The following is a 27,484-nucleotide window of genomic DNA, read 5'->3' as shown; positions in this document are numbered from 1 at the left end:
TTCAACAGGAGGATGAAAAATAACACAGAACAGGGCACAGTGCAGATGTGCGGAGTTAAACTTATTTTACAAAGTCAGGCTTTTAAGGAACATTTCGGGAACCACTCTTTTCGTCCAGCCAGAAGAGAGACACATTTCCTAGGCCTACTTAAAACACTATAGGCTATAGGTTTATGGTTATAAAATCAGTTATACAACCTTATCTAATATTCTCAATTGCTTCTGTTTTCAGTAGTCTCTCTCTCTCTCTCTCTCTCTCTCTAAATTCAATTCAAGGGATTTATTGGCATAGGAAACATTTTACATTCCCAAACCAAGTGTAATAGATAATATACCAAAGTGAAATAAACAATCAGAAATGAACAGTAAAATTTACACTCACAAAAGTTTACAAATAATAGAGAAAATAATAGAGACTATCTCTCTCTCTCGCGCTCACTCACACAGTCACTCACACACACACACACACACACACACACACACACACACACACACACACACACACACACTCCTTTCTCTTTCCAAAGCGACTCGTGAGGCCGATTGACAGGTTAGAATGAAAATGAGGCGGACACTTGGTCACGACTTCAGTGCAAACGCGTCCTTTTAAGGAGAGCTCTAAACTTGGATCATATCACCATGGGAGCTATTTGTATTGCAAGGGACTTTTGTTTGTTTTTGCTCTTGTTAAATACTCGCCAAAGCGCTGCTCTTCTAGAGAACCCAGGTACGTTTTCTGAGTTTCAAAGAGGCTGTTTTTACGCACGCTTTATAAGAGTGTTTGCGCTCATGTTGTTGTTGTTTTCAAAGGATGTATAATTTCCAACTACTTGGCAGACTTAATTTTGTTTTACATTATTATAGTTTGCCCACTCAGTATGGGCTTCAATTGTAGAAATTGGAACTTGATGAATCTCTTTTGTTAGTTTGCTTTTTTAATGAAGTCCTAAGAAGTTTTAATCTACCTACTAACTTGTTTTCTGATAAAAGGAATAACAAATGTACCAATGATAAGGAATGGGTCCTGACTTTTATTTTTTCTTCATTTGAACACTTGGGAATAATGGATCAGGGTCAATGGGATCAATGTTTTGTTAACTTTAGTACTCAGAACCTGGTGAATTAGACTTTTACCTATTTAACTGAAATTATTCAGTGTTGAATTGAATATCGGGGATTTAATGAGGAGCACATTCATCCCAGAATCCTAATGTACTTGACTAAAATACAGATTTTTGAGTTTCATAACGAAATGTTGTTCTGTTAACATTTTATGCCATAATGTGTATTTCAAATCCAGATCCATGCGCAGAAGGAAGTGATGATGGCTGTCACATTGATGCTATTTGTCAGAATACCCAAGCCTCTTACAAGTGCACGTGTAAAGCAGGCTTTAAAGGCGACGGTAAACATTGTGAAGGTAATTATCTCCTCTGTAATTCATTGTTCCTTTCATCACTCATGTTTGTATTCGGATCATATGAGACACATTTGAATTCTTTGGACTAAGAGCTCCATAGATTACCAATACAAGTTTCAATTACATTTGGATTATATATCATAAACCTTGGCATAATGCATGGATTTGTATTTAAATTATGTGGCCCGTCATTTGAAAGGACCCTTTTCCACTAAATGCTCAAATGGCAAACATTCATCAATATTGACTTGACTCCCTTTTCTTAGACATTGATGAATGCGATATCGAGTACAATGGTGGCTGTGTACACGAATGTAACAACATACCAGGCAATTATCGTTGCACTTGCCATGATGGATTCAATTTAGCGCACGAAGGACATAATTGTCTAGGTAAGAAACATTTCAAGCTATAAGGTAAACAACATTTGATGTATTGAGTGTCTGACAATCATTTAGCAGATGTAACTTTAGGCCTATACAGTGAATTAGGATGGCATTAAAAGTGTATGATATCAATAGGGAATTTGTTTATATTGTGCTAAGGCCATTGAACAATGTGTGACAGCCAGGTAAATAGAGATTTGATGTAATATTTCTTTATAGTTTTCATGAAGACTTAGCCTAGAAATTCATTAACATTCATCCAGTTATTTCATTGTTCTGAGAAGTCATGTCCTGGCTCTCCCTGCAGATGTGGATGAGTGTGTGTTCAACAATGGAGGGTGCCAGTATACATGTGTCAACACCATGGGAAGTTATGAGTGCCGCTGCAAAGAGGGCTTCTTCCTCAGTGACAACCAGCACACATGTATCCACCGCTCTGTGGGTGAGTACCCCTGGAATACCTGCCCTGTGATGGCTTACAACTCTCCTTCCCACCTTCAAATGTGTGTATGTGTGTGTATGTGTGTGTGTCTGTGTGTCTGTCTGTGTGTGCATGCGTGAGTGTGTGTGTGCACGCATGTCTGTTGTGTCTCGGTCCATCCATGTTTCTGTATGTTTGTGTCTCAGTCTATGTGTGTGTGTGTGCGTCCCTATGTGTGTGTGTATGTGTGTGTGTGTTAAGGTAGGCTACTAAGCCGTGTCAGGGGCACAGCAGAGAATTATGGAGCTAATTCTCGAATGTTCACATACAAGAGTGTGATTGACAGCACAATGAGGGATGACAGCTGTTAAGTCGGGTCCCCTCTCTGTGGCATTATCTAGAGCAGTCGGGTTCCAAAGGGCCCATGCTGTGGGAAAAAGAGCCCTGTGTCCCAGAGAACAAAACAAGTTAATAACTGCAACACTTGGGCTTTTGTGGCCTGTGTCTTACATTAGAATAAAGCTCCCTTTTATGTGTCGGTAGCTTCTTAGCCACAGGTGTTTTTTTATTCTCACTAAATGGAATGAAGAGATGCAAAAGCTTTTCACTACATTGGGTTTCCCTTGGAAAAGTTGCTAAATCCTACCAGCACATCCACTCAGCCGTTGCAGCATAAGTTTAAAGAAGCTGCTCTCTCTACGGTGACCTGGGAGAAGGCCAATGATGGTATTAGGTTAGAAGATAATAATATGATTCTGACTCCCATACGCACTGAGTGTACAAAACATTATGGACACCTGCTCTTTCCATGACATATACTGACCAGGTGAATCCAGGTGAAAGCTATGATCCCTTATTGATGTCACTTGTTAAATCCAGTTCAATCAGTGTAGATGAAGGGGAGGAGACAGGTTAAATGAAGGATTTTTAAGCCTTGAGACATTTTAGACATTGTGTATGTGTGCCATTCAGAGGGTGAATGGGCAAGACACAATATTTAAGCCGACTTGACACAACTGTGGGAAGCATTGGGGTCAACATGGGCCAGCATCCCTGTGGAACGCTTTCAATACCTTGTAGAGCCCATGCACCAACGAATTGAAGCTGTTCTGAGGGCAAAAGGGGGGTCCACTGCACATTTGATGGGTCCACTGCACTTGCATGTCAGCTGAATGCATCAGCCCTCTCTAGGAAGTGGTATTGTTGGTCCATGGGTTGTGGCAGATTTCTAGTCAGGGGGCTTCAATAATCTATCTTGAGACATCATTGATGTTGCGCAGTGTGAGTTGTTTTGCCTCTGTATTTCATTACGAAGTACTATATGTAACAACATGTGAATACAATGTTGTTAGTAGTGTAATTACAGTGTTATTACACAGGTATAGGAGCAACCTAATGTAAAGTGTTACCTCTCTTTCCCAGAGGGCCTTAGCTGTATGAATAAGGAGCATGGCTGTGCTCACATCTGCAAGGAGACACCCAAGGGAGGAGTGGCCTGCGAGTGCCGCCCAGGATTCGAGCTGGCCAGGAACCAAAGAGGCTGCATCTGTATGTGTGAAGTTTTGTGATTGAACGTATAGCCAGGTCAACCAAGAGTCTTGTTTAGATAACACATCAGTTGAACTTTGAAATTGACCCAAGTTTTGTGTCATTGGCATAGTGACCTGTAACCATGGTAACGGGGGCTGCCAGCACACCTGCGAGGACATGGAGCAGGGGCCCATCTGCAGGTGTCATGTGAGGTACACCCTGCACCCTGATGGCAGGTCCTGTGTAGGTAAGAGATGACCAACCACAAACCACATCCAGGCCTACTTACATACCTGGTACTTACCTGTAAGCATCTCTACGTATGGCAAACCAGTTTACTTAGTCAACATCGGTGAAATGGACTGAATCCTTCTAGATATTTCCATCTGTACACTTCTTCATTCTCCTCCTTTTTGTTACTCTCCCCACTGAAACGCACCTGTTTAAATGATCACATCTTGAGCCTGTGGATGAAATGGCAATCCTTTTGAGGAGCTTGCCAGCTCTCCTGATAGCCAGTGTGTATTTCTTCCATTTGCACACCGTGGATATGATAAGCATCAGCCATCAGATAGGAAGGAGACGTACAGTAGTATCTGTTCCTCCCGCGGCGCTGCTGTGTGTGTGGGGTCCTGGATTATCACTGAGTTATCTCCATCTCCATCTCACAGTTCCATCTCCTGTCTTATCTGCCACACGCATAGACAGCCACACTGCATGCCTTAGGTGTAAACATGCTACTTGTTACAGAGAGGAACACAGAAGAACATCCAGGGGAGGTAGACTACACTTATAGCGCGCCAAGGCGGGCACTGTGCAGTTCAGCTACTGTGCATCAGCAGACAGAACAGAACAGGAGGCAACTTAGTGCAAACCATTTTCTTAAATGTTGACTTATGTTTATTTTAGTTAGGCTAAAACACTGTGTATGTATCTATGTGTATTCTGTTGGTTAGGTTACTGACTGTTACTCACGTCACCCACTGTCTGTGTTACAGAGCGGGATGAGACAACTACTGAGAGCTCTGATCACAACGCCATGTCCTTCACTGAGGTTGACAAACGTGTCAAGCGCAGACTGCTAATGGGTAAATTTTTTATAATTGCACAATTTCCACTGTTATTACCCATTGTTACCTATACAGCCTAAAATAACAAAACCAAACAGACTCAGCTACTGACTGAGAGGATTCTGTCAGTTGGACTATTTGAATGACTAGTTACCATGGGTTACGCCGCCAGGAATCAGCCAGAGGTGTTTTTCAAAGGGGAGAAGAGCAAGGCCCAGTAAACTAAGGCATTCCACAGGCTTTAGAGCAAACTGTGAAATGACTATGGACCCTTACTTTCTCACCACCCAATTCCTCCCCTGAAAAATATGCTTTTGTGACAGTGTGGTACATTTCACATGTTTTCCTTCCGTTTAGGATGGGGATGGCGTTGGTTGCCCAATGTATAGCACTGTCAGTCATGGTGTGCTGAGTCAATGTTCACACCTAGTAAAACACTGTATTGACTGTATGTATGTGACTGGGTTGCTAGCTCAGTGTCTATGACTACTGCTGTTGTCTACTCAATGTCTGTTGGTAGGGTTAAAAACCAGACTTTGGCAATAGCACAATAACGACAGTACATGATGTATAGGCATTTTTATAACACTTTATTTAGTACAGTACACAACAGGAGCATGTTGACATTGAATCTATTCACGTTGGCCTTTCAGAGAACTGTGCCGTGAATAACGGGGGGTGTGACTCCACCTGTAAGGACACATCCACAGGCGTACGCTGCAGCTGCCCTGTGGGCTTCACTCTGCAGCCTGATGGGAAGACGTGCAAAGGTCAGACCAGCCGTCCACCAAGAACCTCAACTCCATCTCTATGGCCTGCCTCCAAAATGGCACCCTATTCCCTATTTAGTGCACTACTTTTGACCTGGGCCCATAGGGCTCTGGTCAAAAGTAATGCACTTATAGGAATAGGTGCCATTTTGGAGGCAGACCATCTTTATCTCCATCTCTTATTATTCAGGTCAATGTACTTTTATTTAACAAGCTTCACATCTCCCCTCCATAGGTATTTGGACAGTGAAGCTAACATTTTCATTTGGCTCTACACTCCAGTATTTTGGATTTGATCAAATGTTTCATATGAGGCTACAGTACAGAATGTCACCTTTTATTTTAGAGTATTTTCATACATATCTGTTTTACCGTTTAGAAATGAAAACACTTTATGTATCAAGTTCCCCCCTTGTGAAGAATTCATAAGTATTTGGACAAATTTACTTATAGTGTATAAAAGTAGTCAAAAGTTTAGTATTTGGTCCCATATTCCTTGCACGCAATGACTATATCAAGCTTTTGACTTTACAAACTCATTGGATGCATTTGCAGTTTATTTTGGTTGTGTTTTGGGTTATGTTTTGCCCAACAGGAACTGAATGGTTAAATGATGACTGGAGTAATTTTCTTTCTAAGTGAGTAGATAAGATGTTTCTGAATAATTCTAAATTAATCCTGATAATGCCATGATTAAGAAAGATCATGAAAGAATCATAAATAATGATGAGTGAGATCATTCTTTCTGCCTCTGTAACCTTCTCACTCATCATTATTCAAGAATCATCCAGAATCATCGTAGCGTCCACATGAATGTAGAAGTGTTCAGAAACGTATTCTATTCTTACTTACAATAAAAGTGACTCCAAAATGGCACAAGACATTATTCACCATTCAGTTCCTATTGGGCAAAACATACCCAAAACACAACCTAAACAAACCGCAATGCTTGATGTAGTTTTTGCTTGCAAGGATAATGGGACCAAGTGCTAACCTTTTGACAACTTTAATACACTAAAAGTGTTATACTTATGACTTCTTTAAATGGGGGGACTAGATACATAAAGTGCTTTCATTTCTAAACAGCAAAACAGAAATGTATCGGAATACCCTCAAATAAAAGCTGACATTATGTACAGTTTCATAAGTATAGAGACACATTTAAAAAAATTGCTTCACTGTCCAAATACATATGGAGGGGAGTGTATGTCTGTCTGAATAATAACTGTTTTATCATTTGCCTTTCACAGACATTAATGAGTGTGAGCTACACAACGGTGGTTGCGACCACTTCTGCAGGAACACCATCGGCAGCTTTGAGTGCAACTGCTGGAAGGGCTTCAAGCTGCTTACTGACGAGCACTCCTGCCAGGGTAGGCCTCTTCTCTTCACTCTCCTGCCCGTCTGCCCTACATCTGGGGAAGGGGCTGAGACAGCACACTATACTGGGCTGTTGTTCTGTGTAGGTGTGCTGGTGGAAGATAAGACAGAGGGTGGGAGGCTGAACGGTTTGCCAGTATCGACTTGCAGGATTCCTCTGAAGATCCTTAACATGTGCTAGTATAAAGCTTAACGTTTAGTACAAACTGATTTCTTCCCTCTGATACAACGCGTCATTAAGACGTTGCTGTCTCTATCATTAACTATCAAAAGACAATGCCACATTTCATCACGTGGTGATACCATGCTGTACCATGTAAAACCCCAATATCTACTACCTTAAATTGAAAAAGAATATCCCTCTGCTTTTGATTACAGATATAGACGAGTGTTATTTCGAAAGGACATGTGGTCACACGTGTGTGAACTCCCCTGGTGGTTTTGAGTGTGTTTGCAACAAAGGGTACACCCTGTATGGACTGGCCCACTGTGGAGGTAAGACTATAAGATGAATGCTTATGGGGCATTATACTTATGGTATGGGGAAAGGGCTTTGACACCATTCTGAATAGTTCATGTTGGTGTTTTCTATAAGACTCATGTGTATAGGGTATTATGCTTATGGTGAAAAAGCTTTGGTACCATCTATACCATTTCACACCATTCTGAATAGTTCATGTTGGTGTTTTTAGTAGTTTTTGCTGAAAAAAGGATGGATGCTTTATGAATGAAGTGAGGTGAGAGATGCTGCTAATAACATATGGATGTTTTCCCTGCTTTCTTCTCAGACATAAATGAGTGCAGTGTGAACAATGGAGGTTGTGAGCAGGGTTGTGAGAACACCATGGGTGGGTTTGAGTGCCACTGCCACCCTGGCGATAAGCTACACTGGAACAAAAAGGATTGTATCGGTAAGACAGTGCCCCTTCAGGCCTGGGGGGGCTCTAGAAGGTTTAGGGTGTGTGCCGTGCACGGTTTGGTGTGTGTGCTCCCTGAGTTGTCCTTTGGGGAGTGTTTGACATCAAATCAGTGGTTGTATCACATGTATGTTTTGAAACTTTTGGGGACTAAAAACAGGAGATACTTTGAGTTATTTTCTTCTCTTTCTCTTTACTGCTCTGTGTCTTTCTCTCTGGTCTTTTGTTTAAAACCTAGGACAAAAACAGAAAAAAGGCAATTGCTGTTGTTCCCATTGTCTTCTTGTCTCCTTGGATAGGTTTCACTCTGTTCCCACAACTTCTCACAACTTATATGTCTGTCTGTCTGTCTGTCTGTCTGTCTGTCTGTCTGTCTGTGTCTACCACGGTCCAAGTCTGCTCTTTACCTTTGAGTTTGTTATGGTTTCCATCTAGAGGCAGAGGGTTTCCCAGCAACAAAGCCCCCCTCTAAACCGACCTTGAACTGTAGCAGGCAGGAGGGAGGTGACCGCTGCTACCTGACCTGCCAGTCCCAGGTCCATATCACCAGTGGTGAGTTATCAGTTACTACTACTACTATCAGACTGCATCCCAAATGGAACCCTATTCCCTTTATAGTACACAACTTTTGACCAGGGCCCACAGGGCTCTGGTCAAGGGTAGTGCCCTATACAGGGAATAGGGTACCATTTGGGACACATATTTAGTTACTACTACTATCAGTCTGCAGAGCAGCGCAGCCTCATGTTCCGGCACGCCGTCTGTTTGCTTTTGGCAGCCAGGCCTTTTGTGGCTCTGCCTTTTGTCTGTGGTGGCCTGTCTCATGCCCCTGTGTGTGTTTACAGGGACGGAGGATTCTTATACAGTGACCTGTGGAATGTCTCTGCCCTGCTTGGCTGGAGCACAAAGGAATGGAAGTGGCTTGTATTGCTTGGGCAAGTACACACCATCACAGATCTGCATCAGCCTCTGTCACTTTAGCCTGACGTAAACAACCAGAAGCACAACATATAAAGGCAAAACAACTTCATACCAAATCAAGTCTTCAGTATTTGCATTTTGATTTATAGACATATGGAAGTCAAGGGATTTTTCCTTTTGATCAAAGGTTAACAATGTGCTATTATTTCCTTTGTACCATAGGACCAGAAATGTCAAGTGTCCTGCGAATTAAGACCACAGCCACTTTTAAGTCTGGCACAGGAAAGTGCAACTTGAAACGTAGTCAAGAGAGACTGAAGGAGAGCCTGAACGCAGCTCACTCAGGTACAGAGGTTTCTAACACAAGTCCAACAGCTCCTCATTCGTTAAAACAATGCAGATTAACCAGGCACTGCCTACATTTAATGCAACAAACTTGATAACAGGAACCAGACCTCGAGGCTGCTTAGATTAAAGTAAACTGAGAATGAGCCAAATATGAAAGAAATACATGGGGGTAAGTAGTGCGGTCTGAAATGTTTTGAATGTCTCAGCACTGCACATTGTCTGGCAGTGACAGGGGAAAATGTAATTAGCCATAGCATGCCTTTCAGTTGGGCCCTACCCAGCCATCAATCAAACTGACTTCCGATTGTTGGATTATTTTGTTTCACCAATGGGTTCCGGCATTGTGCCATCTCAAAGGACACAATTGGTTCAAATAAATTTTTCCCAGTCTCCTCTCTTTATCCCCTTGTCCAAAGGCAACAAAAAGAGCAGGGGGAAAAGAGTGCATGTTCAACCGGAAACACAGAGAAGTCACTGCTTTTTAAAGAATGATTAGAAACATCAGTACTTGAACACACAAAGGATATGATCTCCTTCAATTGAAGTGTTATGACATTGCAGTTAAGTTTTATCCTCACTCTACCTGCTACAGTTGGACAGTTATAGACAATATAGTTATTCAGTAACATGTGTGCTGTGTGTGTGTGTCTGTGTGCATACATGTGTGTGTTTGTCTCTGTGCATGCATGTGTGTGTGCGTGTCCATGTCCTGTGTGGCTGGCCGTGTCCACAGACAGCAGGTCCCCCTTCACGGAGAACGTCCAGTTCAGCTATGTGCGCTTGCGCTGCAGCTCGTCTGGCCACCGGATGCGGAGCCGCCACGGCAGGAAGGCGGGTTACGAGGAGGAGGTCTCCTCCATCACGGCTGAGTTTGAGTTGGATGTGAACCTAGAGGAGGTAACAGGTTGGTCTCTCTGCCCTGCCCTGCTGTAACCCCAGTCCTCTGGCTGACACTCTGCTTTCTGTTTCTCTCTCTGCTCTTGCTTTTCGTCACTAAACAAGCCAAACATGTTAAAGTATCTCCTGTTTTGACGTGGCGTTTTGAGGTGGTGGGATCTTTGGGGAAGGTGTAGTTTTGGAGGTTTCCTTTGTATACTGAGGGAGCAAGTGGTTGATCAATTTGCCTGGTGTCTGTGTGTTGGAATTGATATTTTAGTACCGGTATGTGTGTGTGGTTTTGTTTGCGTGTGTATTGTGGTCTCATTGCGTTGCGAGGACCGTTTTGGTATCTGGTGTTTCTCTCAGCAGAGAACTGTGACCTAGGCTGTGTGCGTCGACGCTCAGAGAAGAGGCTGAGGAAGACCATCCGTACCCTGAGGAAGTCCATCCACCGGGAGCAGTTCCACCTACACTTCGCTGGCTCTAACTACGAGCTGGCCAAGAGGCTGGCCCGGCCGGTGGACCTGCCGGAACACTGTGGGAAAGGACAGGTGCTGGTGGACAGGAAGTGTGGTGAGTGAGCATCTTGAGTGTTCTGAGTATCATAATATATAGGTATAAGTGTATCTATAAGATGAGTATCATGTTGAACATCTACCTGTATCTGTTTCTGCCTGTATCTGAGCCACCACTGGGGCCTAGCACAGGCCAGAGCCTAGCCCTGGCTCCCACACAGAGTAGCTCAAAGTCATGTCTTAAGAGTCATTGAAATTGGCCATGCCAGCGAGATATATTTAGACAAGTTGGTTTAATGATTGGATTTGGAGCAGGTGTTGGCCAGATGACTGCCATATTTGGGTGCAGATATGCTGTAATGAGCTGGTATGGGGAGCGCTTGCTCGGCTCGCACGGAGAACAGAGAGGCTGTTGTTGGCTTGCTCGCAGGGTGAGGAGATCTTCCAGCATCTCCCTGGGATAAAGTGCAACAGAAGGTGTGATGGCTGCCGCTAGCTTTTGCTGTTGTTGCCGCTGGTCCTATTTAGTTTTACAGCCATAATGGAGGAAAAGTCCATTAGCTTTAATGGCACCCTGTCAACATCAGCGGTGGAAAGGAGGCTGGCATGTGTTTTCTCTGGCAGAGGGGAGGGGAGCAGAGAGCTGCGTGCCCCCAGTTCAGGGCCTCACAGTAAGCATAGTAAGCCCACTGCCTGCTGCTGCGCTCTGCTTGTCTGTCTCAATGTGGTCAGTAGAAGAGGGTCAGTTTTCTGTCCACCGTTAACTCTGTAATGATTGGTCTTCTACCTCTAGAGCCCCTGTCTGAACCTGATCCAAGCCATCTATTTAAGAGATCTGAAGACTATTGTAGACCGACCTCTCAAAGCTGTTCTAGCCTGCCTCTGTCTTGATCCAGAGCTCTCCTCTCTTACTCCCCGCCCTTATTGAGGTTGAGTGGGTGAGGATGGAGGGGGTTGAGTGGGGGAAGGATGGTGTTTGATCCATTCTGGTTCTTAGAGCTTTTTAAGAATAAAGACTGCCCATAGCTGGTTAAATATATTGATTTTCACACAAGAGGGTAAAATCATGAAACTTAATCATCTTTGGCGGAAATAGTCTAATTGTTTTACAAACCAAGCATCTCTTAATCTAATTTAAAATAAATGTAATCCTTAATCCAAGGTATCCCCAGCAAAGCGGACTCTCGCTGGTGTCTGTTTCTTTCTGCCTCCAAATAACAGGAGACTAACATGTTGTGCTGGATTCAAATTACCCTTAGCTGTTGTTTTTGCTTTGTAGCTTGTTGTTTTTGTGTTTTATATGAGCTACTTACCTCATAAGTAAGTCGTAAGTCTTAAAACTAAAAGAACCCAGAAGAGTAAAGTTGCCAATGTGTAGGCAGTGGTGTAGACATGTAATTTGGAAGGGGGGCTGAATGGAAGCCGTAACCCCCTGCTCTATAAAGGAGCTATATTTTTCCCTCCACCCCTGGCTTAGCTCACTGAGTGCAGTTTAAACCTTTCAGTTTGCCCACTCCATTGTAAATACCATTGGGGCTCGTTCTCACTGATTCAGTGGGAAGATAAATCCTCCACAACAACATGGCCTCAGCCTCAGTAGTACTGAGAGAAAAGCAATGCCTTCTTATTCCTCACTCTTCAAATATCTAGCACTCTTTCTTTCAAACCAAATTGCGAACGTTATGAATTCATGATATAGTACACGGCAGTATTCCAATTAACCAACCGGTGAAATATCCCATATGTGTGATCAGAGTTTTTTTCATTCTAAATAATTCATGATTGATCAACAACAGCATTCATTTCCTTATGCCTCAACCCAGTATAAGAATCAGCTGTATGTTGGATTTTAGTTTCAGACCACTTAATGAGGCAGAATGACTGTATTACTATGAAAAACAACAATAGCCAACAGCAAAACGTGCCAGTGTGTAGTGTCTGAAACCTTGTGTACGAATATTCTCCTGATCTCTTTTACGTACAATTGTGCATGTTCGTTTTAACATGGGAGATGATTAGGAAGTGCTGTGAGTTTGAGTGCTATATCCCCCCTCAGTCAGGGCCACTCTGCATGACCCCAGCCACTAAACTGCTGCGGAGAATTGACTTCAGCGACACCATGGGAATTAATTAGCATCAGCTGTTTGGGCCTCTGCTTGATAGGCGCAAGAAGTGACTGGGGTAGGCAGAATGGGGGGATTCAAAACCCTGACCCCTTTTATTGGGTTCAGCTCCTTACCATTGTGACACCATAGTGTTTGCCTATGTCATCAAATACTTGAATAGAGGTGAAAGGTCTTTTAAACCTCTTTGGGGCCATCAATTCGAGGACTCTATAGAATTGCCTCTGCATTTGAAAGGCTTCAAGGTTTTTCCCTCTCTCTCTCTTCTCTTCTCTCGCTCTCTCCATCATATAAAAGCTGGTGGAGACAATGCGACGGTGGCTCCTCATGGTCATTCAGGATAGACAAAAGGCAGAAAAAATGAACTGCTCTTGAGAGAATTACATTTTCTTTCTTTTAAGGAAAATCAAGTTGCTGAGGCACATATAATGGATGTGCGTTAAAGCCTTTGTGTGTTCCTCATTAACTCATTATGGCTGGTTCTCTCCTGAAAAGCTCTTCTTACTTAGATTTTCCTGAAGGATATTTTTAATGAAAAGCAAAAATGATTTCACTTCACTACTCTCTGTTCGGAGAGATGATTAGATATCATTTCCCCCTTTAAGAAGTTCTTGACATCACCAGACACACACAATAATTCAAACATGAATTAGAGACGTTGTTCTACAAAGTAAAACATGAAAAGGGGGGGAAATTAAAGCTGATGGTGTGCATCCCTATAATCAGGCTTTGCACGCTCTTGTGAGATAAGAGACAAACACTCCTTTTGACTGGCTCTGTGTGTGCTTTGGTAAAGGTGAGGGTGCTTAGGATGGTATGTAGAGTTCTTTCCCCAATGCACACCGGTGTTATGTGAAGTGTAAGAACTTGTTTGATGTGGGACACAAAGGCATCTGGGGAGCAGCTCAGTGCTCTTATGTCTGAATTTTTGCATAGCTCCATCAGGTCGATTTGCAATGCCTTTTTAACAGCTTAACACTGGGCCTCTTGTGGTAGGCTTGAATGCCAGTGTGTGTATGTGTGTGTGTGTGTATGTGTGTGTGTGTGTGTGTGTGTGTGTGTGTGTGTGTGTGTGTGTGTGTGTGTGTGTAACATCCCTCTTATCTAGCCCTTCTGCCTCATTCCTCTACCTTTTGCTAGTGAGCTGCACTGTTGGAACGTACTATGACAGGGATCAGGGAAGGTGTGTTCTGTGTCCAGCTGGAATGTACCAAGATGAAGCGGGGCAGACGTCTTGCGAGGTCTGCCCAGGGCCAGAGGTGAGAGGAAGCCCCAGGTCGGTTGGGGCGCGGAATATCTCTGAGTGTGGAGGTAAGGCTCAAGAGTTGAGGATATGAGTAATCATGTATCTCCTAACTGTGTACAAGACAGGAGACGTGAGTCACCTTGGATACTTACTTACTCAACCATCATAATCATAAAGATAACTGCAGCAAAATACACTGAACTCCATCAAAGACCCTGGAATAGCTTTCCCTCATGGTTTGATCTTTTTAAAAAGTGATCTTTAAACTAGTCTCCCAGTCAGAATCACATCCTGTTATGAGTATATATGAAATACACAGGAAGGAGCAATACCCTGATAAAAAATCTCCCCGCAGGCAGATGTTGTGCTTTGTATAAAGCCGTGTAAGCCTCAGAACGTTCAAGCCCTGTTTGAATTAAACAGCCACACCCGGCCCCTGCCCACTCCTGAATAAAGAGAAGAAGGATCCACCATGTTTTCACCTCCCCAAACACTGTTATCACAGCCAGTTTGTGGCTAAGCCACAGATCCCATCTCCTGCTTTCCCCACCAATAGACTAAACAAAAAAGAGCTATGGGGAGAGACAGTTTGTTAAAGTCAGTCAGGAGATATGAGAGAGGTTGTTCCCTGGTAGATAATGGCCTTGCATTACATCACTCCACTGACATCTGCTCTCCTGGCCTTTGTCTTATTGTGGTAGAGTGCTCTTTCTTTAAGTCGCTCTGGATAAGAACGTCTGTCTGCTAAATGACCACATGTACGATGGGAATGTTGCTTTGAGCAGACTGAGTGGTACAAGTATCCCTCTGACCAGTCCAGTGTTGTTATGTTCCCAGGTCAATGTCCCCCTGGTCAGTTCTCCCATGATGGCTTCATCCCTTGCCTGCCCTGTCCCCTGGGTACCTACCAGCCAGAGGTGGGGCGCACTTCCTGTTTCCACTGTGGAGGAAACCTGGTCACCAAACACAATGGTGCCGTGTCCTTCCAGGAGTGTGAGACCAAAGGTGAGCGGTCAGCTTATCCATCCCATTTAGTTATGCATGTAAAGTCTGGGTGTACGTCCCCAAATGACACCCTATTCCCTACATAGTTCATTACTTTTGACCAGAACCCTATGGATCCTGGTCAAAAGTAGTGTCTTTAAGGGAATTCCCCTGCAGTTTCTGTTTTATGGAAATATACTACATTGGTTTATGTTGGTGTATGTTGGTGTTTGAGAGGTGCTAAACCGTGGTATCACTCCATTCTGCTCCTGTAGTCCAGTGTTCACCGGGACATTACTACAACACCAGCACACACCGCTGTATCCGTTGTCCCATGGGGACGTATCAGGTGGAGTTTGGTCAGAATTACTGCATCTCCTGCCCAGGAAATACCACCACCGACTTTGACGGCTCCACCAACATCATGCAGTGCAAAAGTATGTATGTTCAGACAAGAGAAGTATGTGTGTGTGTACATTTGTGTGTTCATGGCTTCACACTTTAAATGTATTTAATGGCTACACATAGAGTAAACTAAAACTACATGCAGGTTTCTCTACTACTGTACTGTGCTCAAATCAATATTGTTCCTGTCCTGCTTTGGGATGCTACTGTAGATAATTAGCGTCGCAGCACCAAGGCAGCGTAAAATATTTGACACTATCCTGTCACCTCACAGACAGACACTGTGGGGGAGAGCTGGGAGATTTCACTGGCTACATAGAGTCCCCCAACTACCCAGGGAACTACCCAGCCAACATCGAGTGCACCTGGACCATCAACCCACCACCCAAGCGCAGAATCCTCATCGTGGTCCCAGAGATTTTCCTCCCCATCGAGGATGAGTGTGGAGACTACCTGGTCATGAGGAAGAGCTGTGAGTGTTTGTGTTTTTGTTTATGTGCGTGCGTGCATGCATGCGTCTGTCTGTCTGTCGGTCTGTGTGTGTTTGTGTGTGTGTGTGTCGTGTTGGAGGTTAGGGCTTGTTAGGTGACTGGGTGTTATCAGGGTGCTACAGTATTAATGTGATTTCACTGCAGGTGACTAGATGTTGGTGATGAATGTCTTTAGAATTATAAGAGGGTGGCAGTGTTGGTAGGAGGTTCTGCATAATAGGATAGCACCTCTCAGAGATCATGGGGTACTATAGGCTTCTAATAGACCATTAGATCCTGCCACATTCAGAGTAATGAATGGTGCTAGTGTTTGATTTGTCATAATGTGCCCATTTCCTCAATTCACAGCTCTCTCCAACTCTGTGACGACCTATGAGACCTGCCAGACCTATGAGCGGCCTATTGCCTTCACCTCCCGCTCCAAGAGGCTGTGGATACAGTTCAAATCGAATGAAGGGAACAGTGGGAAGGGCTTCCAAGTCCCTTATGTGACCTACGATGGTAAGAGACATCCTTATTGGTGGAAATATTGACATGTTGCTTTAAATTACACATGCTTAAATACAACAATGGATCAAGTGTCTGTGAAATGTAATTTTATTTGGAATTTTAAGTCTGGATAGGTCTACGTAATGCCACAAATGTATCACCTACTTCCAATTGCACAAATAATATAGAAATATACTCTTGGGTATGTTTATATATGATATATGTTTCAGAGGACTACCAGGAACTCATCGAAGATATAGTCAGAGATGGAAGATTATATGCCTCTGAAAATCACCAAGAAATTCTCAAGGTAAAGATTTCATGTATTTCCTGTGGGAAAAAGCTTTTGTCTGCCATATACTACCCTCTTCTGGACACAATAAGAAATTCAGGATGCAAACTTCACTTGAGCGCCATCGTAAAAATGTCAGATGGCTCGGTCTCAGATTGAATTCTAATCTGTACTAATCTTCTCAGGACAAGAAGCTTATGAAGGCACTGTTTGATGTATTGGCCCACCCACAGAACTTCTTCAACTACACAGCACAGGAGTCAAGAGAAATGTTCCCCAAATCCTTCATCCGATTTCTACGTTCTAAGGTTTTAAGATTCCTTCGCCCTTAAGAAGGCACTATCATCAAGTTACTTTGTGGATATCTCAGAAAATGCATATACCAGTTACTCCCTGCAGCTGTTACGTAATTCACTGACAAATAGAAAAGTGTCCTTTAGTTATCCTGTCTGTACAGAGACTGACTGAGGCTAGAGTTGACTAAGAGAGATGGACTCGGACACTTTCCTCAAATGGACTTCAATTGGACGTTCTGGGAATGGGTGGGTACTGGACTGTCATGGCGCAGACAAGTGGCAGCTCCTGCAATCACATCTGGTCTACATTCTAGAGCTAAATGTTTTGTACTTCGATACCACATCTATCTCTGATACTTCCATACACTCCTGTGTGAGCACTGCAACGTTTAGACAGACTGTCAATTCCTTTTCAACTTTCAGTCTCAGGAATAAAGCTTGAAGTGGTAAACTGATTTGATTAAATTAATGAATGCTTCGATTTGCATACTGGTGTAACAACAACATCTTGAAAATAATTATGGTAAACGGAACTTTCACCAATAGCATAGAAAGCGGATGAGACAAGACTCTTGATCATGTATAAAAAGTTAACTGAGGTTTATGCTAAATGTCAACCACATAGATAGTGTATATTTATAACATTAAATTCTATTTCACATTTAGATCAGAATTGTTGACAGAAATATGCCTGAATATGAATAAAGAATACAGCACAAATGTGACCTTATGGTGGGAACTTTAAAGCACTACAAGGAATGTAGTGATACCACAAAAGCAATTATCCTTATGAATGTTTTGTATATTGTGTAAAAAGTATTAGATGAAAATGTTAACGTATTGTAGTTAACTGCATTCCTGACACTTGCGCAGTATCGACACATCCCCTCACAACCTGTATTTTTGCTGCCTCAAATTAATGTTATCGTTTTCCGCTGTCCTGAAAACATGGTTTTACTTTAAGAATTGCTAGACAGTGAATACACCATGCTACTGTGTTTTGAGTGAACAACAAATGCCCATGAATCAAGACTAGCTCTTCACTATGATCATTCAAACAGCTACCAAAGACTACTTCTCACTACTCATAGAAGTGAGATTATTGAGTGGTGTGACTAGAAATGTAGAGCAATATGAGGTGGAGCAAGTGAGATTATACATTCCAGATATGGAATGAGAGGTTTGTATTCACTTATGACTTAGCAAAGAAATGTATGTCTATATTTTTATGTTTGTACATATAACATGTTGTAAATAAAGCAAATAAACATAATATTGTGCTTTTGCTTGACTTATTTTACTTTCTGATATGCTATTTTCAATATAAGCAACAACATTGTCAAAATCAAAATAATACATTAATGATGTAGTTTTTTATATAGGTTCTATAACATTAGTTATTGTGTTATATTAGTTATAATTGTTTTTATTTATGTATCTTGAATTAAACAAAACTATTGCCTGCCACACTGTCACCTATTGTAATTCCTAAAGATTCACATTCATTATATTTTCTGCACTGTATCAGAGACACTGTAAGAAAACAGAAGGGTTATCCGGCGTCCTTGGGACGACCCTACCCTAAACCCTAGATTTACCCTAGTCTCGCTTTGCCATACCTCCAAAATCACGTCGTTGTCATGGGAAGCCTGGGGCCTGTTGCACAAAAGTAGAATTAAGACATCCGGGATAAATGACTCAGCTGAGCTCAATGAAGCCAAAACATGTGCGTCCAGGCTTAATTGGTTGCACAAAGACCAAGCCAGGATGAGCAGACACGGATTCATTAAGCCAGGTGAAACCAATCCTGGATAGGTGCGCGCTCACGGCTCACTCAAATAGACCCCGCCACAGATCACAGATTAACTGATTTACCATGGCAACTAGAGCCGCGTACTTTTCCCCGTCGGAAGCACAAATCCTCATGGAGGCATACGAGGAGGTAAAATATATAATTAAGAAGAAAGGCAACACCGCCACAGTGATAAAGCAAAGAGAAAAAGCGTGGCAAAGTATTGCAGACCGCCTGAATGCGTAAGTAGTGCACAATTACACACTCACCGCTCCGCTGAAACATCACAATTACAATTCAAATATTTAATTCACATCTCCAAAAATGCAGTTGTACTGTAATTATGAAACGGTTAAATTTTTAATTGAAATGCACAGCAGATATGAGTGAAATTGTGTAAAGTAACTCCATCACACTGTATAAAGCTATGATAAATTTTTTGATATTTTTACTGAAAACAAGACAAAAATACCAAGTAATTTTTTGCAGTGTGACTCCATTAAATGTGTGTGTGTGTGTGTGTGTGTGTGTGTGTGTGTGTGTGTGTAGATTAAACATGAACGGGCCAAAACGGACATGGCAGCAGGTCAAAATCAAATACAAGAACATTCTGCAGAATGGTATGGTCCCTGACTAATATTTAACAAAGCACAAGCATATATTGTACCCAGAAGGTGCCTGCTCACACATTGTCTGTACTGTTTTAGCAGTGAAAAGAATACCCACAGACAAGGCACGGGTGGTGGGTCACCAAAGGCTGACCTTACCCCAGCAGAGGACATGGCCTTGGAGCTAAACAAAGGCAGGCCCGTCTTAGAGGGGATCCCTGGGGGAAAGAGACGAGCATAGGTTCCTCCCAAGATGCCACCCGCTTCATTCAAGGTATGTCCTTCCATCTCTACATGGGATACAACCACATTCATATTGAATCAATTTGGACTGTCTGACTTTGGTTTACCTATTGCCTTGCAGTGTCTGGCAGCACTGTGTTCCTGTTAGAGCCACCAGCACAAGCACCAGACGATGCTGATCCAGTGAGTACTCCATCAAAGGCATACTGTAGGCCTGGCATGTCTTGTCTACTAGCTTCAATATGAATCCGATTAAATGTGATAGGGTGAAGGCCCCAGTGCAGCAGCAACAGCACATGATGGAGACGATGATGAGGAGGAGACCATCTCTCTGGATTCCAGAAGGCATGAGGTATCATGTTAAGACTGTGAAAGTACTATTTACTCTACAATGGTGAGGAGTCCTCATCAAAATCAAAAATCTAATTTCTTTTACAGGACCCAGATGCTATACAGTGGGAAAACCAGCCTGGCAACATAGTGCGTATTAATAAAAGGACACCACATCCTGCCAAATTCCAGCTGCGCTAATTGTATTGTGTTCACAGAGCTCACAAGCTATCAGAAAGTTGTATGGCAACCACCTCCGGCGCCAAATAGAACTGGCAGACATAGACATTCAGTACAAGAAGAAAAAGATGGAAAATCTTGCACTGGAGTCCGAAATAAAAAAGAGGACAATTAGGAAACTGGACCTTGAAATAAAAAAACTTGAGAGGGAGGTGAGATATGCCTTCAATGTACACTGTATGCTAACTGTAACACAAATGTATTAATCATTATTTTTTCTTTCCTCCCCCAGCTCCAAGAAGATGACACAGCTCAAAATAAAAATTAGGTATATTCTCGTAAAGTCAAGTGAGCCATGACATATGAGCTCTTATTGTGAGCACACAGGACGGTGGCATCTTTCTAAGGTTTTTTTTATTTTCCCAGCAATCAGTACAACCAAGTCATCGTTATAAGGCATCGCCCTCTTTTGCCCACCCCCCCAGCACCAGGTGTGGCCACTAGCCTATATGAAGGCCCAAAATTGTGTGTTCCTTTCTGCTCTGACAATGGCATGCCCATTCGTGCGAGATGTGGTGGATGAAGAAGCACTTGTGCTGAGGAGAGCCTTCAGGCGAGAAAGGGTCTTCAGGGACCGGTTGGACCCACTGGCCTTCCCTGATGACCATCTATATGAAAGATACAGGTTTTCTGCAGATGGCATCAGGTATCTATGCAGACTACTGGGTCCCAGGATTAAGCACCGCACTGCACGGAGCCATGCACTGAGTGTGGAGCAAATGGTTTGTGTGGCCTTGCGCTTTTTTGCTAGTGGAGCCTTCCTGTACTCAGTGGGGGATGCAGAACAGCTGAACAAGGCCACAATTTGCCGCACAATAAGGAGTGTGTGTCTGGCTATCAAAGCATTAGCAGATGTCTTCATCTCCTTCCCTGGCCACAGAAGACTCTGTGACATCAAAGAGGAGTTCTATAGGATTGCAGGTAAGAGGATCTACAAATTACAGGACAACTGTTAACACATAGTAGGATACTCATTACTTTGTGTGACAGGTTTCCCCCAATGTCATTGGTGCAGTGGACTGCACACACATAAGGATAAAAGCCCCCTCAGGTGCCCATGAGGCCGATTTTGTGAATAGGAAATCCTTTCACAGCATTAATGTTCAGGTGAACATAACTTTTTGATATTGTCCATTGACGAACACTCTGCATTGCCAGTGATGTGCATTGATTGGTGTAATATTCCTCATCTTATGATTTCAGATGGTCTGCAATGCTGACTGTGTGATCAGCAATGTTGTGGCAAAATGGCCTGGCTCAGTCCATGACTCCAGAATCTTTCGGGCCTCTGAAATCTATCAGTGCCTATCACAAGGTAAGCCACACAACCCCTATTTATAACCATCATGGCTGTGTCAAGAATATCACTGTGTTTATGAGGTAGTAATGATGAGATTTTGTGTTGACAGGTGAATTCTCTGGTGTGTTGCTGGGAGACAGGGGGTATGGCTGCCAGCCTTTTCTCCTGACACCTTTCACAGACCCCCAGGAAGCACAGCAGGCCTACAACCATGCCCATGCCAGGACCAGGGCCAGAGTTGAAATGACCTTTGGCCTCCTGAAGGCACGCTTTCACTGCCTTCACAAATTAAGGGTCAGCCCTGTTAGGGCATGTGATATTACTGTGGCTTGTGCTGTCCTCCACAATGTGGCCTGCCTGAGGAAGGAGAGGGCCCCCAGAGTGCCACCAGCCATGGACTGGGACAATCCGGCAATCTTCCCTGATGACGACAGTGGTCGGCTGCTGAGGGACCAATATGTGTTGAATTATTTTAGTTAGTATGTGTGCTTTCAATTTTGGTTAAATATATCTACGGTGGCAGAGGAATTTGGGTTTTTTTGGGTTCGTTTTTTTACGAATTTGGCCTCTTATGATGTTTGTGCGGTATACTGTGTAATACAAGGCTGCAGGGAGGCTACTGCATCCATTCATTTGTCTGTTCAGTTGATGTGTATGGATTTGTCCTGCATTTATTTTAGTGTGCAGACATGCAGGGTGTGTTATATACAGACCTTTGAATGTGTATGTATCATTTTGTATAATATGCTTGGATTCTGTGCTTTCCATCTTGTAGAGTCACTGTGACTTCAGTTTCAAAGGAGCTGATGGTTTACCTGCTTTGTTTTGTCCTTATTCAATAAAGGAACATAATGTTACACATTGTGTTTTTATATTCATATGGAATGTGTATTTGTTTATATGACAGAGTACTAGGGCCACACTGAAGAAAAAAGGATAAAGTCATAAATTTATGAGGCTGGTTCTTTCTGCAGAAAAGCTACATATTGTTTTTACAGTTTTGATACTTATGACAATGTGATACTTAATATTCTGGCACATCAGCATGTCTTTGTTTATGAAACCATACTGAAGTACAATTTCACGAAATGCCCCACATCTGTCATTTTAACAACTGTCCTCCTTTAAAACAACTGGTTACAATATTATGACTTGTGTTTTTTTTCCCTCTGTGGCCCTAATATTCTATCATTTTATATATAGCCTTATAGTCTATGGGAAACTGTAAATTATCTAATGATAGCAACATCATCTAAAAATCATTTTTTATCCAAAATCATTGAAATTAATGATCACAAACGTTTAAATAATGACAGTGGGTCTAGTTATATGTGATAACAATGTATAGTGAGCAGTGAAATAACTATTGGTTTCCATTTGTGGTGACTGCTGACTGACATTAGGGATGAGATTAAATAGATCCTGGAATTTAGCCTGGTCTGGAGCAGGCTAGCTCCACAGAATAAATCTCCATGGTAATTTATACCATAACATATCCTCCTGCCCCCTATCCATCTTTAGTGCAACCGGATTACGGATCAATTGAGCCAGGATCACCAAGATATCCTGGCTTAATCCCTTATCCTAGTTTTGTGCAACAGGCCCCTGGTTCGCGACGAGGCTACCCTAACCATAACATTTACTTAACCCTAACCTTAACCAAAGATTTGTATACCTAACCCAAGACCACAGCCTGTCGTTTCCAATGGGAACAAATTAGTCATAGTGGGGAGAACAAGCAAGGAGTTGGGCATAGCCAAGCACGAGCTAGCGAGATCCTATTGGCTTCTGCATATTTCCGTTAGGGAACGCAAGTGCGCGTGTGCAACAACTCAATTCGCCTTTGCACTCCTTCTAAACAATGCGATTTCTTACAACTTTGGCAAAGGGTAAAGTCTGCAAAACTTAGTCTACTCTGTTCATAACAGATTTTTAGTTTGGGAACAGAAAACTGTATTGAGATAAAATATTTAATCGATGAGAAAATGTGCAGAATCTCGGACAAAATCCACCTCCTTCCATCTTCTCCCACTGCCGGCCACTGGGCTTCCTCTCGCTACCATATTTGGTAGTGAGCGGAAACGCCAAGCGGATGCTTCACATTTATACATCCGGTGAAATATCTGTCTCATTGTTCTATCTGTGCCTTAATCAATTAACATTTCAATTTTATAAAGAGAAATAGTAATGGCGTCTTTTTGTAGGCACTAACTCCGCCATGGTTCGTGGTAGTGTTTCTGGATAAACGCCGAAAAATAAGGTCTGTGGTAAACACAGATTTAGGAGATTTTATACGTTTTGTTCTATGAGATAATCTAAGGGGGGTAGGCACGTCCCAACCATTCCGGATAGCAAGGACCCTCAAAGAAAGGCCATCATTGCTATCTTTTTTAGTTCCGACAAGCTGTTTACCCGGGGAATACTATTTACACGCACAGGAAGTGATGTCATGCAGTTGTCAGCTGATCGGTGGGAGGAAATGTTTGATGCTAGCAGGTGCTAGCAGAAGGATTGTTGTCAGTTGAAAAAAAACAACCTTTTATTTGATTTCAGGATCTCGTTTCTCCTTTTTCTTAGTAGGCTGTATTCTGGGACTTCAACATAGAAAAAGTATGTCGGGCGTCGCCTTCAAACTGCTCTCTCTTCTTGTTGGTTTGTTATTTATATCAACACAGACGACGGATGCTAAGGTAGGCTCTGTTGTTCAAGACTGTCATCTGCTTTATAGCTAAGTGCCCTTTCGTCTATTGTAATTTAATCCGTTTTATTTTGACATTGTTTAATGTTAGTTGTTGGGTCAGCTAGTTAGTTACTGTAATTAGCCAGTTAGACAAATCTGGCTCAGGTTAGTATGTCCTTTCATTTGACGACAATGGCTAAATTATCTAACTAGTTAGCTGGTAACCTGCTCTGTAAATGTGCAGTTAATGTGATTATTCCATTGGCTGTGTGAGCTTATTTTAGAAGCCAGTTAGCTAGTTAGCTAGTTATATCACTGTTTTATGGCATTAACGGTTCTCTGATATCACAGCCTGACCATTTTCCCAACTTTTCCCTTAGAATTCAGAGGATATTCGGTGTAAATGTACCTGCCCACCGTACAGAGACGTCGATGGACAGATCTACAAACAAAATGTATCTCTAAAGGATTGGTATGTTGTGTTGTCATGTCATTTACAGATGATTACATACTGGTCGCGTTCCACTGCTTAGACGTTGCCAGATCGTACAACGCCTGGATAGGTATTTCACCTATCAGCTAATCACACCATATGTTATAACAATCTGTCAATCGATGACACAGTCGAAGATGTGGCACACAACCATTTGGTTGATGCATGCAGTAGAATGCGACCACTGTCTGGGGTGGGGTGAATGTATGGGTTGTCTGATGGATTAGGCTAACTGTAATTTTATACTGTCATATGAATGATCTCAAATCATATTTGGATAACTGTTACTAACTTCAACCTCCCTGTGCTTTCAAATAAGTATTATGATTCAATTGTGTATTTGTTTTCAGTAACTGCCTCCATGTTGTGGAGCCAATGCCAGTTGACGGAAAGGATGTGGAGGCGTACTGTCTGCGTTGTGAATGCAAATATGAGGAGAGGAGTTCTGGAACCATCAAGGTAAGTCTGGGAAATCTACCAACCAGTTAGTTAGTTACTGTAACTAACTACCGTTGCTATCCTGCCATGTGGTAAAGCAGAGAGGAAGTGATTCTTCATACTTTCATGTGGATATTTTGGCTTAAATTCCCAACGGCAGAAGGACAACAGGCAAAGTAGGTTCAAATTGAATTGTATTCAACGTTCCTGACACACAGGGGACATTACGATTTCGGCAATGGGATATCACTCAACGATGTTGCCTAAGTGGGATAGCATCGGCGCATGCGCTCTGCTACTAACCAGTCAACTCTGTCTATTATTGCTGAAATGGAGTCAATAGTTGCATGCAGCCCAGGCCTAATCGGTTAATGAGTTTGTGTCCACTGTGTTCCAGGTAACTATCATAATCTACCTGTCCATCCTGGGCCTGCTGTTCCTCTATATGGTGTACCTGACCCTGCTGGAGCCCATGCTGAAGAGGAGGCTCTTTGGACACTCACAGCTCCAGAATGATGATGATGTCGGGGTATGTGTGCATGTTGCCCATCCTAACTATAGTGGTGGCCTTTAAGTCAAAGCAGTTGTTGTAGCCATGACATTTTTGTTGTTTGATTGTGGATCTCGTATTGTGTGATGTGTTTGCGCAATATATGTGGTGATGTCTCATGCTGTAAATTGATTTAAATTGATTTGATGAATAGCTTGTAGATAATTGTTTTAGGAAGTGCCCTTCTCACTGTAATGTCTGTCTCTGGGTTCAGGACCAGCAGCCTTTCGCCAACGCCCACAACGTATTGTCTCGTTCGGCCTCTCGTCCCAACATGCTGAACAAAGTGGAGCACGCTCAGCAGCGCTGGAGGAGGCAGGTCCAGGAACAGAGGAAGTCTGTGTTTGACCGCCATGTGGTGCTCAGCTAAACCCATCCCCAGGAAACAAAAACCCTGGGTGAAGCAAATATAATTACTGTGACTGTGTGGTCCCTCCTTTTTTCTTTTTTCTTCTTTTGACTGATTCTTTCCCCGACTTCCGAGCTTCATCCTCATTGGTGTTTTGTTCCTCAACAGGACCTGTATTTCATGAAATGTGATCATATAGCTCTATATATTGAGGAGGTGATCATAAAGGGGCTCTACATATTTAGGTGCCCCCCCTCAGAAAAATCTTTTATCACGCGACTGAAGTTACAAACAATATATTATTTTAAGGGGGTGTTGCATTTGAGACCTTTGCCAGTGTATGTATGACTTTGTATACTTTCTGATTTAATAATACTAATAGAAAGTAAAAGATGTTTCAGTTTGTACCCCCCCAATGGATAATCTGTGCCAATTTGCACAAGCTAATGTTAATCATTGGCTTCTGATAAAGTAGAAACAATGGGTGACCGTATGCACTCCTTTATAGTAATGTTGGCAGCTTCTGATAACAGGAAATGATTGCCATTTCACCAATGAAATTAGGTGAGATATTTGAAGGTAGAGTAAATGACAAACAAAATAATATCTAAGATATCATACCAAAATGAATCACTCAAGCTAATGAAAATGTTTTCAATAAATATAACATCTGCTACCTAAACCACGAAAGATGGGAATGAGTTGTAAAATGTCTCCTGTCAAAAAGCATGTTTTTTTAAGAAGTGATGTATAAACTTATTTTGAACCTTTTACCCTAAACAACAGTTGATGTATGCATTTCATTGTGTGCTGACTGTGGTGTAAACACTCCTGTATCATGTTCTCCTGTAAGGCTAAGTATAATGTAGAATTTGGGAGACATTTGGATGACTGTTAACCTATCATCCAATGGTACATTTAATGTAAACATTAGTCCTCTCCTTTGAATATATGTGTGTTACTGTAGTCAGAGCCCTCAGCTGTCACTGTAGAGTAGACGGACACCATCTCTACACCTGGTTTTGCTTTCAGCTTCTACTCCTCTCCATTTAGATGCATTTGACATGAATCACACGTGAATGAGATCCTCCTTTGTTTGAACTTTAAATAACTTTTGTTGTCTTATCTGTTAGACAGTCTTGATACCACCATCTGTCTTTTACACTGATGTAAATATGTTTTTTAATGATAATTTAGGATAGCTGGATGGTTGTAAAGTTGGTAGAAAATGCTACTGTTGGGTGGCCTAATGAAAGTGTTAACTCTTATCTGTGATAACTTCACATTTGAAATACATTTCTGAAATATTTATAATGCTTTTGTTTACCACTGACACTATCAAATTCCTGCACCATCCACCAGGAGGCGTCCTTCAACGTAAAGGGTAAAATACATGAGCCAAAATTGATGATCGCATTGATAGGCGCACAAAAACATATTGCACTAATGCCAACTTTGATAGGCGCTCAAAAACATGCGCACAAAATGGCAGGTCAACTATACCTTAGGAGTTCTATCAATATGATCATTTTTGGACATAGGTCTTTGCTATGCAGAGGGCAATAAACAGGAATGCAA

General features: G+C 42.4%; 2 protein-coding genes across 3 annotated transcripts; both read left to right on the top strand.

Moving 5' to 3' along the window:
* Nucleotides 1-522: 522 nt before the first annotated feature.
* On the top strand, nucleotides 523-18,156 carry LOC121556179 (signal peptide, CUB and EGF-like domain-containing protein 2). Of its 2 annotated transcripts, XM_045217146.1 has the most exons (23): nucleotides 523-727; nucleotides 1,301-1,420; nucleotides 1,687-1,812; nucleotides 2,114-2,248; nucleotides 3,650-3,775; nucleotides 3,888-4,004; nucleotides 4,756-4,845; nucleotides 5,481-5,597; nucleotides 6,848-6,970; nucleotides 7,356-7,472; nucleotides 7,766-7,888; nucleotides 8,330-8,446; nucleotides 8,740-8,833; nucleotides 9,054-9,160; nucleotides 9,897-10,067; nucleotides 10,409-10,615; nucleotides 13,821-13,991; nucleotides 14,764-14,931; nucleotides 15,186-15,347; nucleotides 15,590-15,787; nucleotides 16,155-16,307; nucleotides 16,526-16,605; nucleotides 16,773-18,156. In XM_045217146.1, exons 1-23 carry the CDS (start codon nucleotides 640-642, stop codon nucleotides 16,917-16,919), a joined length of 3,057 nt encoding a protein of 1,018 aa, XP_045073081.1. In that variant the 5' UTR covers nucleotides 523-639; the 3' UTR covers nucleotides 16,920-18,156. The 2 variants fall into 2 exon arrangements, with proteins under 2 accessions (XP_045073081.1, XP_045073080.1); XM_045217145.1 differs by lacking the exons at nucleotides 8,330-8,446; nucleotides 8,740-8,833; nucleotides 9,054-9,160; nucleotides 9,897-10,067 and having other exon boundaries at nucleotides 525-727.
* A 5,681-nt stretch (nucleotides 18,157-23,837) lies between these two features.
* LOC121556190 (transmembrane protein 9B) lies at nucleotides 23,838-26,148 on the top strand. Its single transcript, XM_045217144.1, has 5 exons — nucleotides 23,838-24,086; nucleotides 24,457-24,548; nucleotides 24,920-25,028; nucleotides 25,405-25,536; nucleotides 25,772-26,148. Exons 1-5 carry the CDS (start codon nucleotides 24,009-24,011, stop codon nucleotides 25,925-25,927), a joined length of 567 nt encoding a protein of 188 aa, XP_045073079.1. The 5' UTR covers nucleotides 23,838-24,008; the 3' UTR covers nucleotides 25,928-26,148.
* The last annotated feature ends 1,336 nt before the right edge of the window (nucleotides 26,149-27,484 follow it).

Source organism: Coregonus clupeaformis, unplaced genomic scaffold, assembly GCF_020615455.1.
Source record: "Coregonus clupeaformis isolate EN_2021a unplaced genomic scaffold, ASM2061545v1 scaf0941, whole genome shotgun sequence".
In the NCBI taxonomy this organism is placed as follows: domain Eukaryota; kingdom Metazoa; phylum Chordata; class Actinopteri; order Salmoniformes; family Salmonidae; genus Coregonus; species Coregonus clupeaformis.
This window is presented reverse-complemented; position numbering and strand designations above follow the sequence as displayed.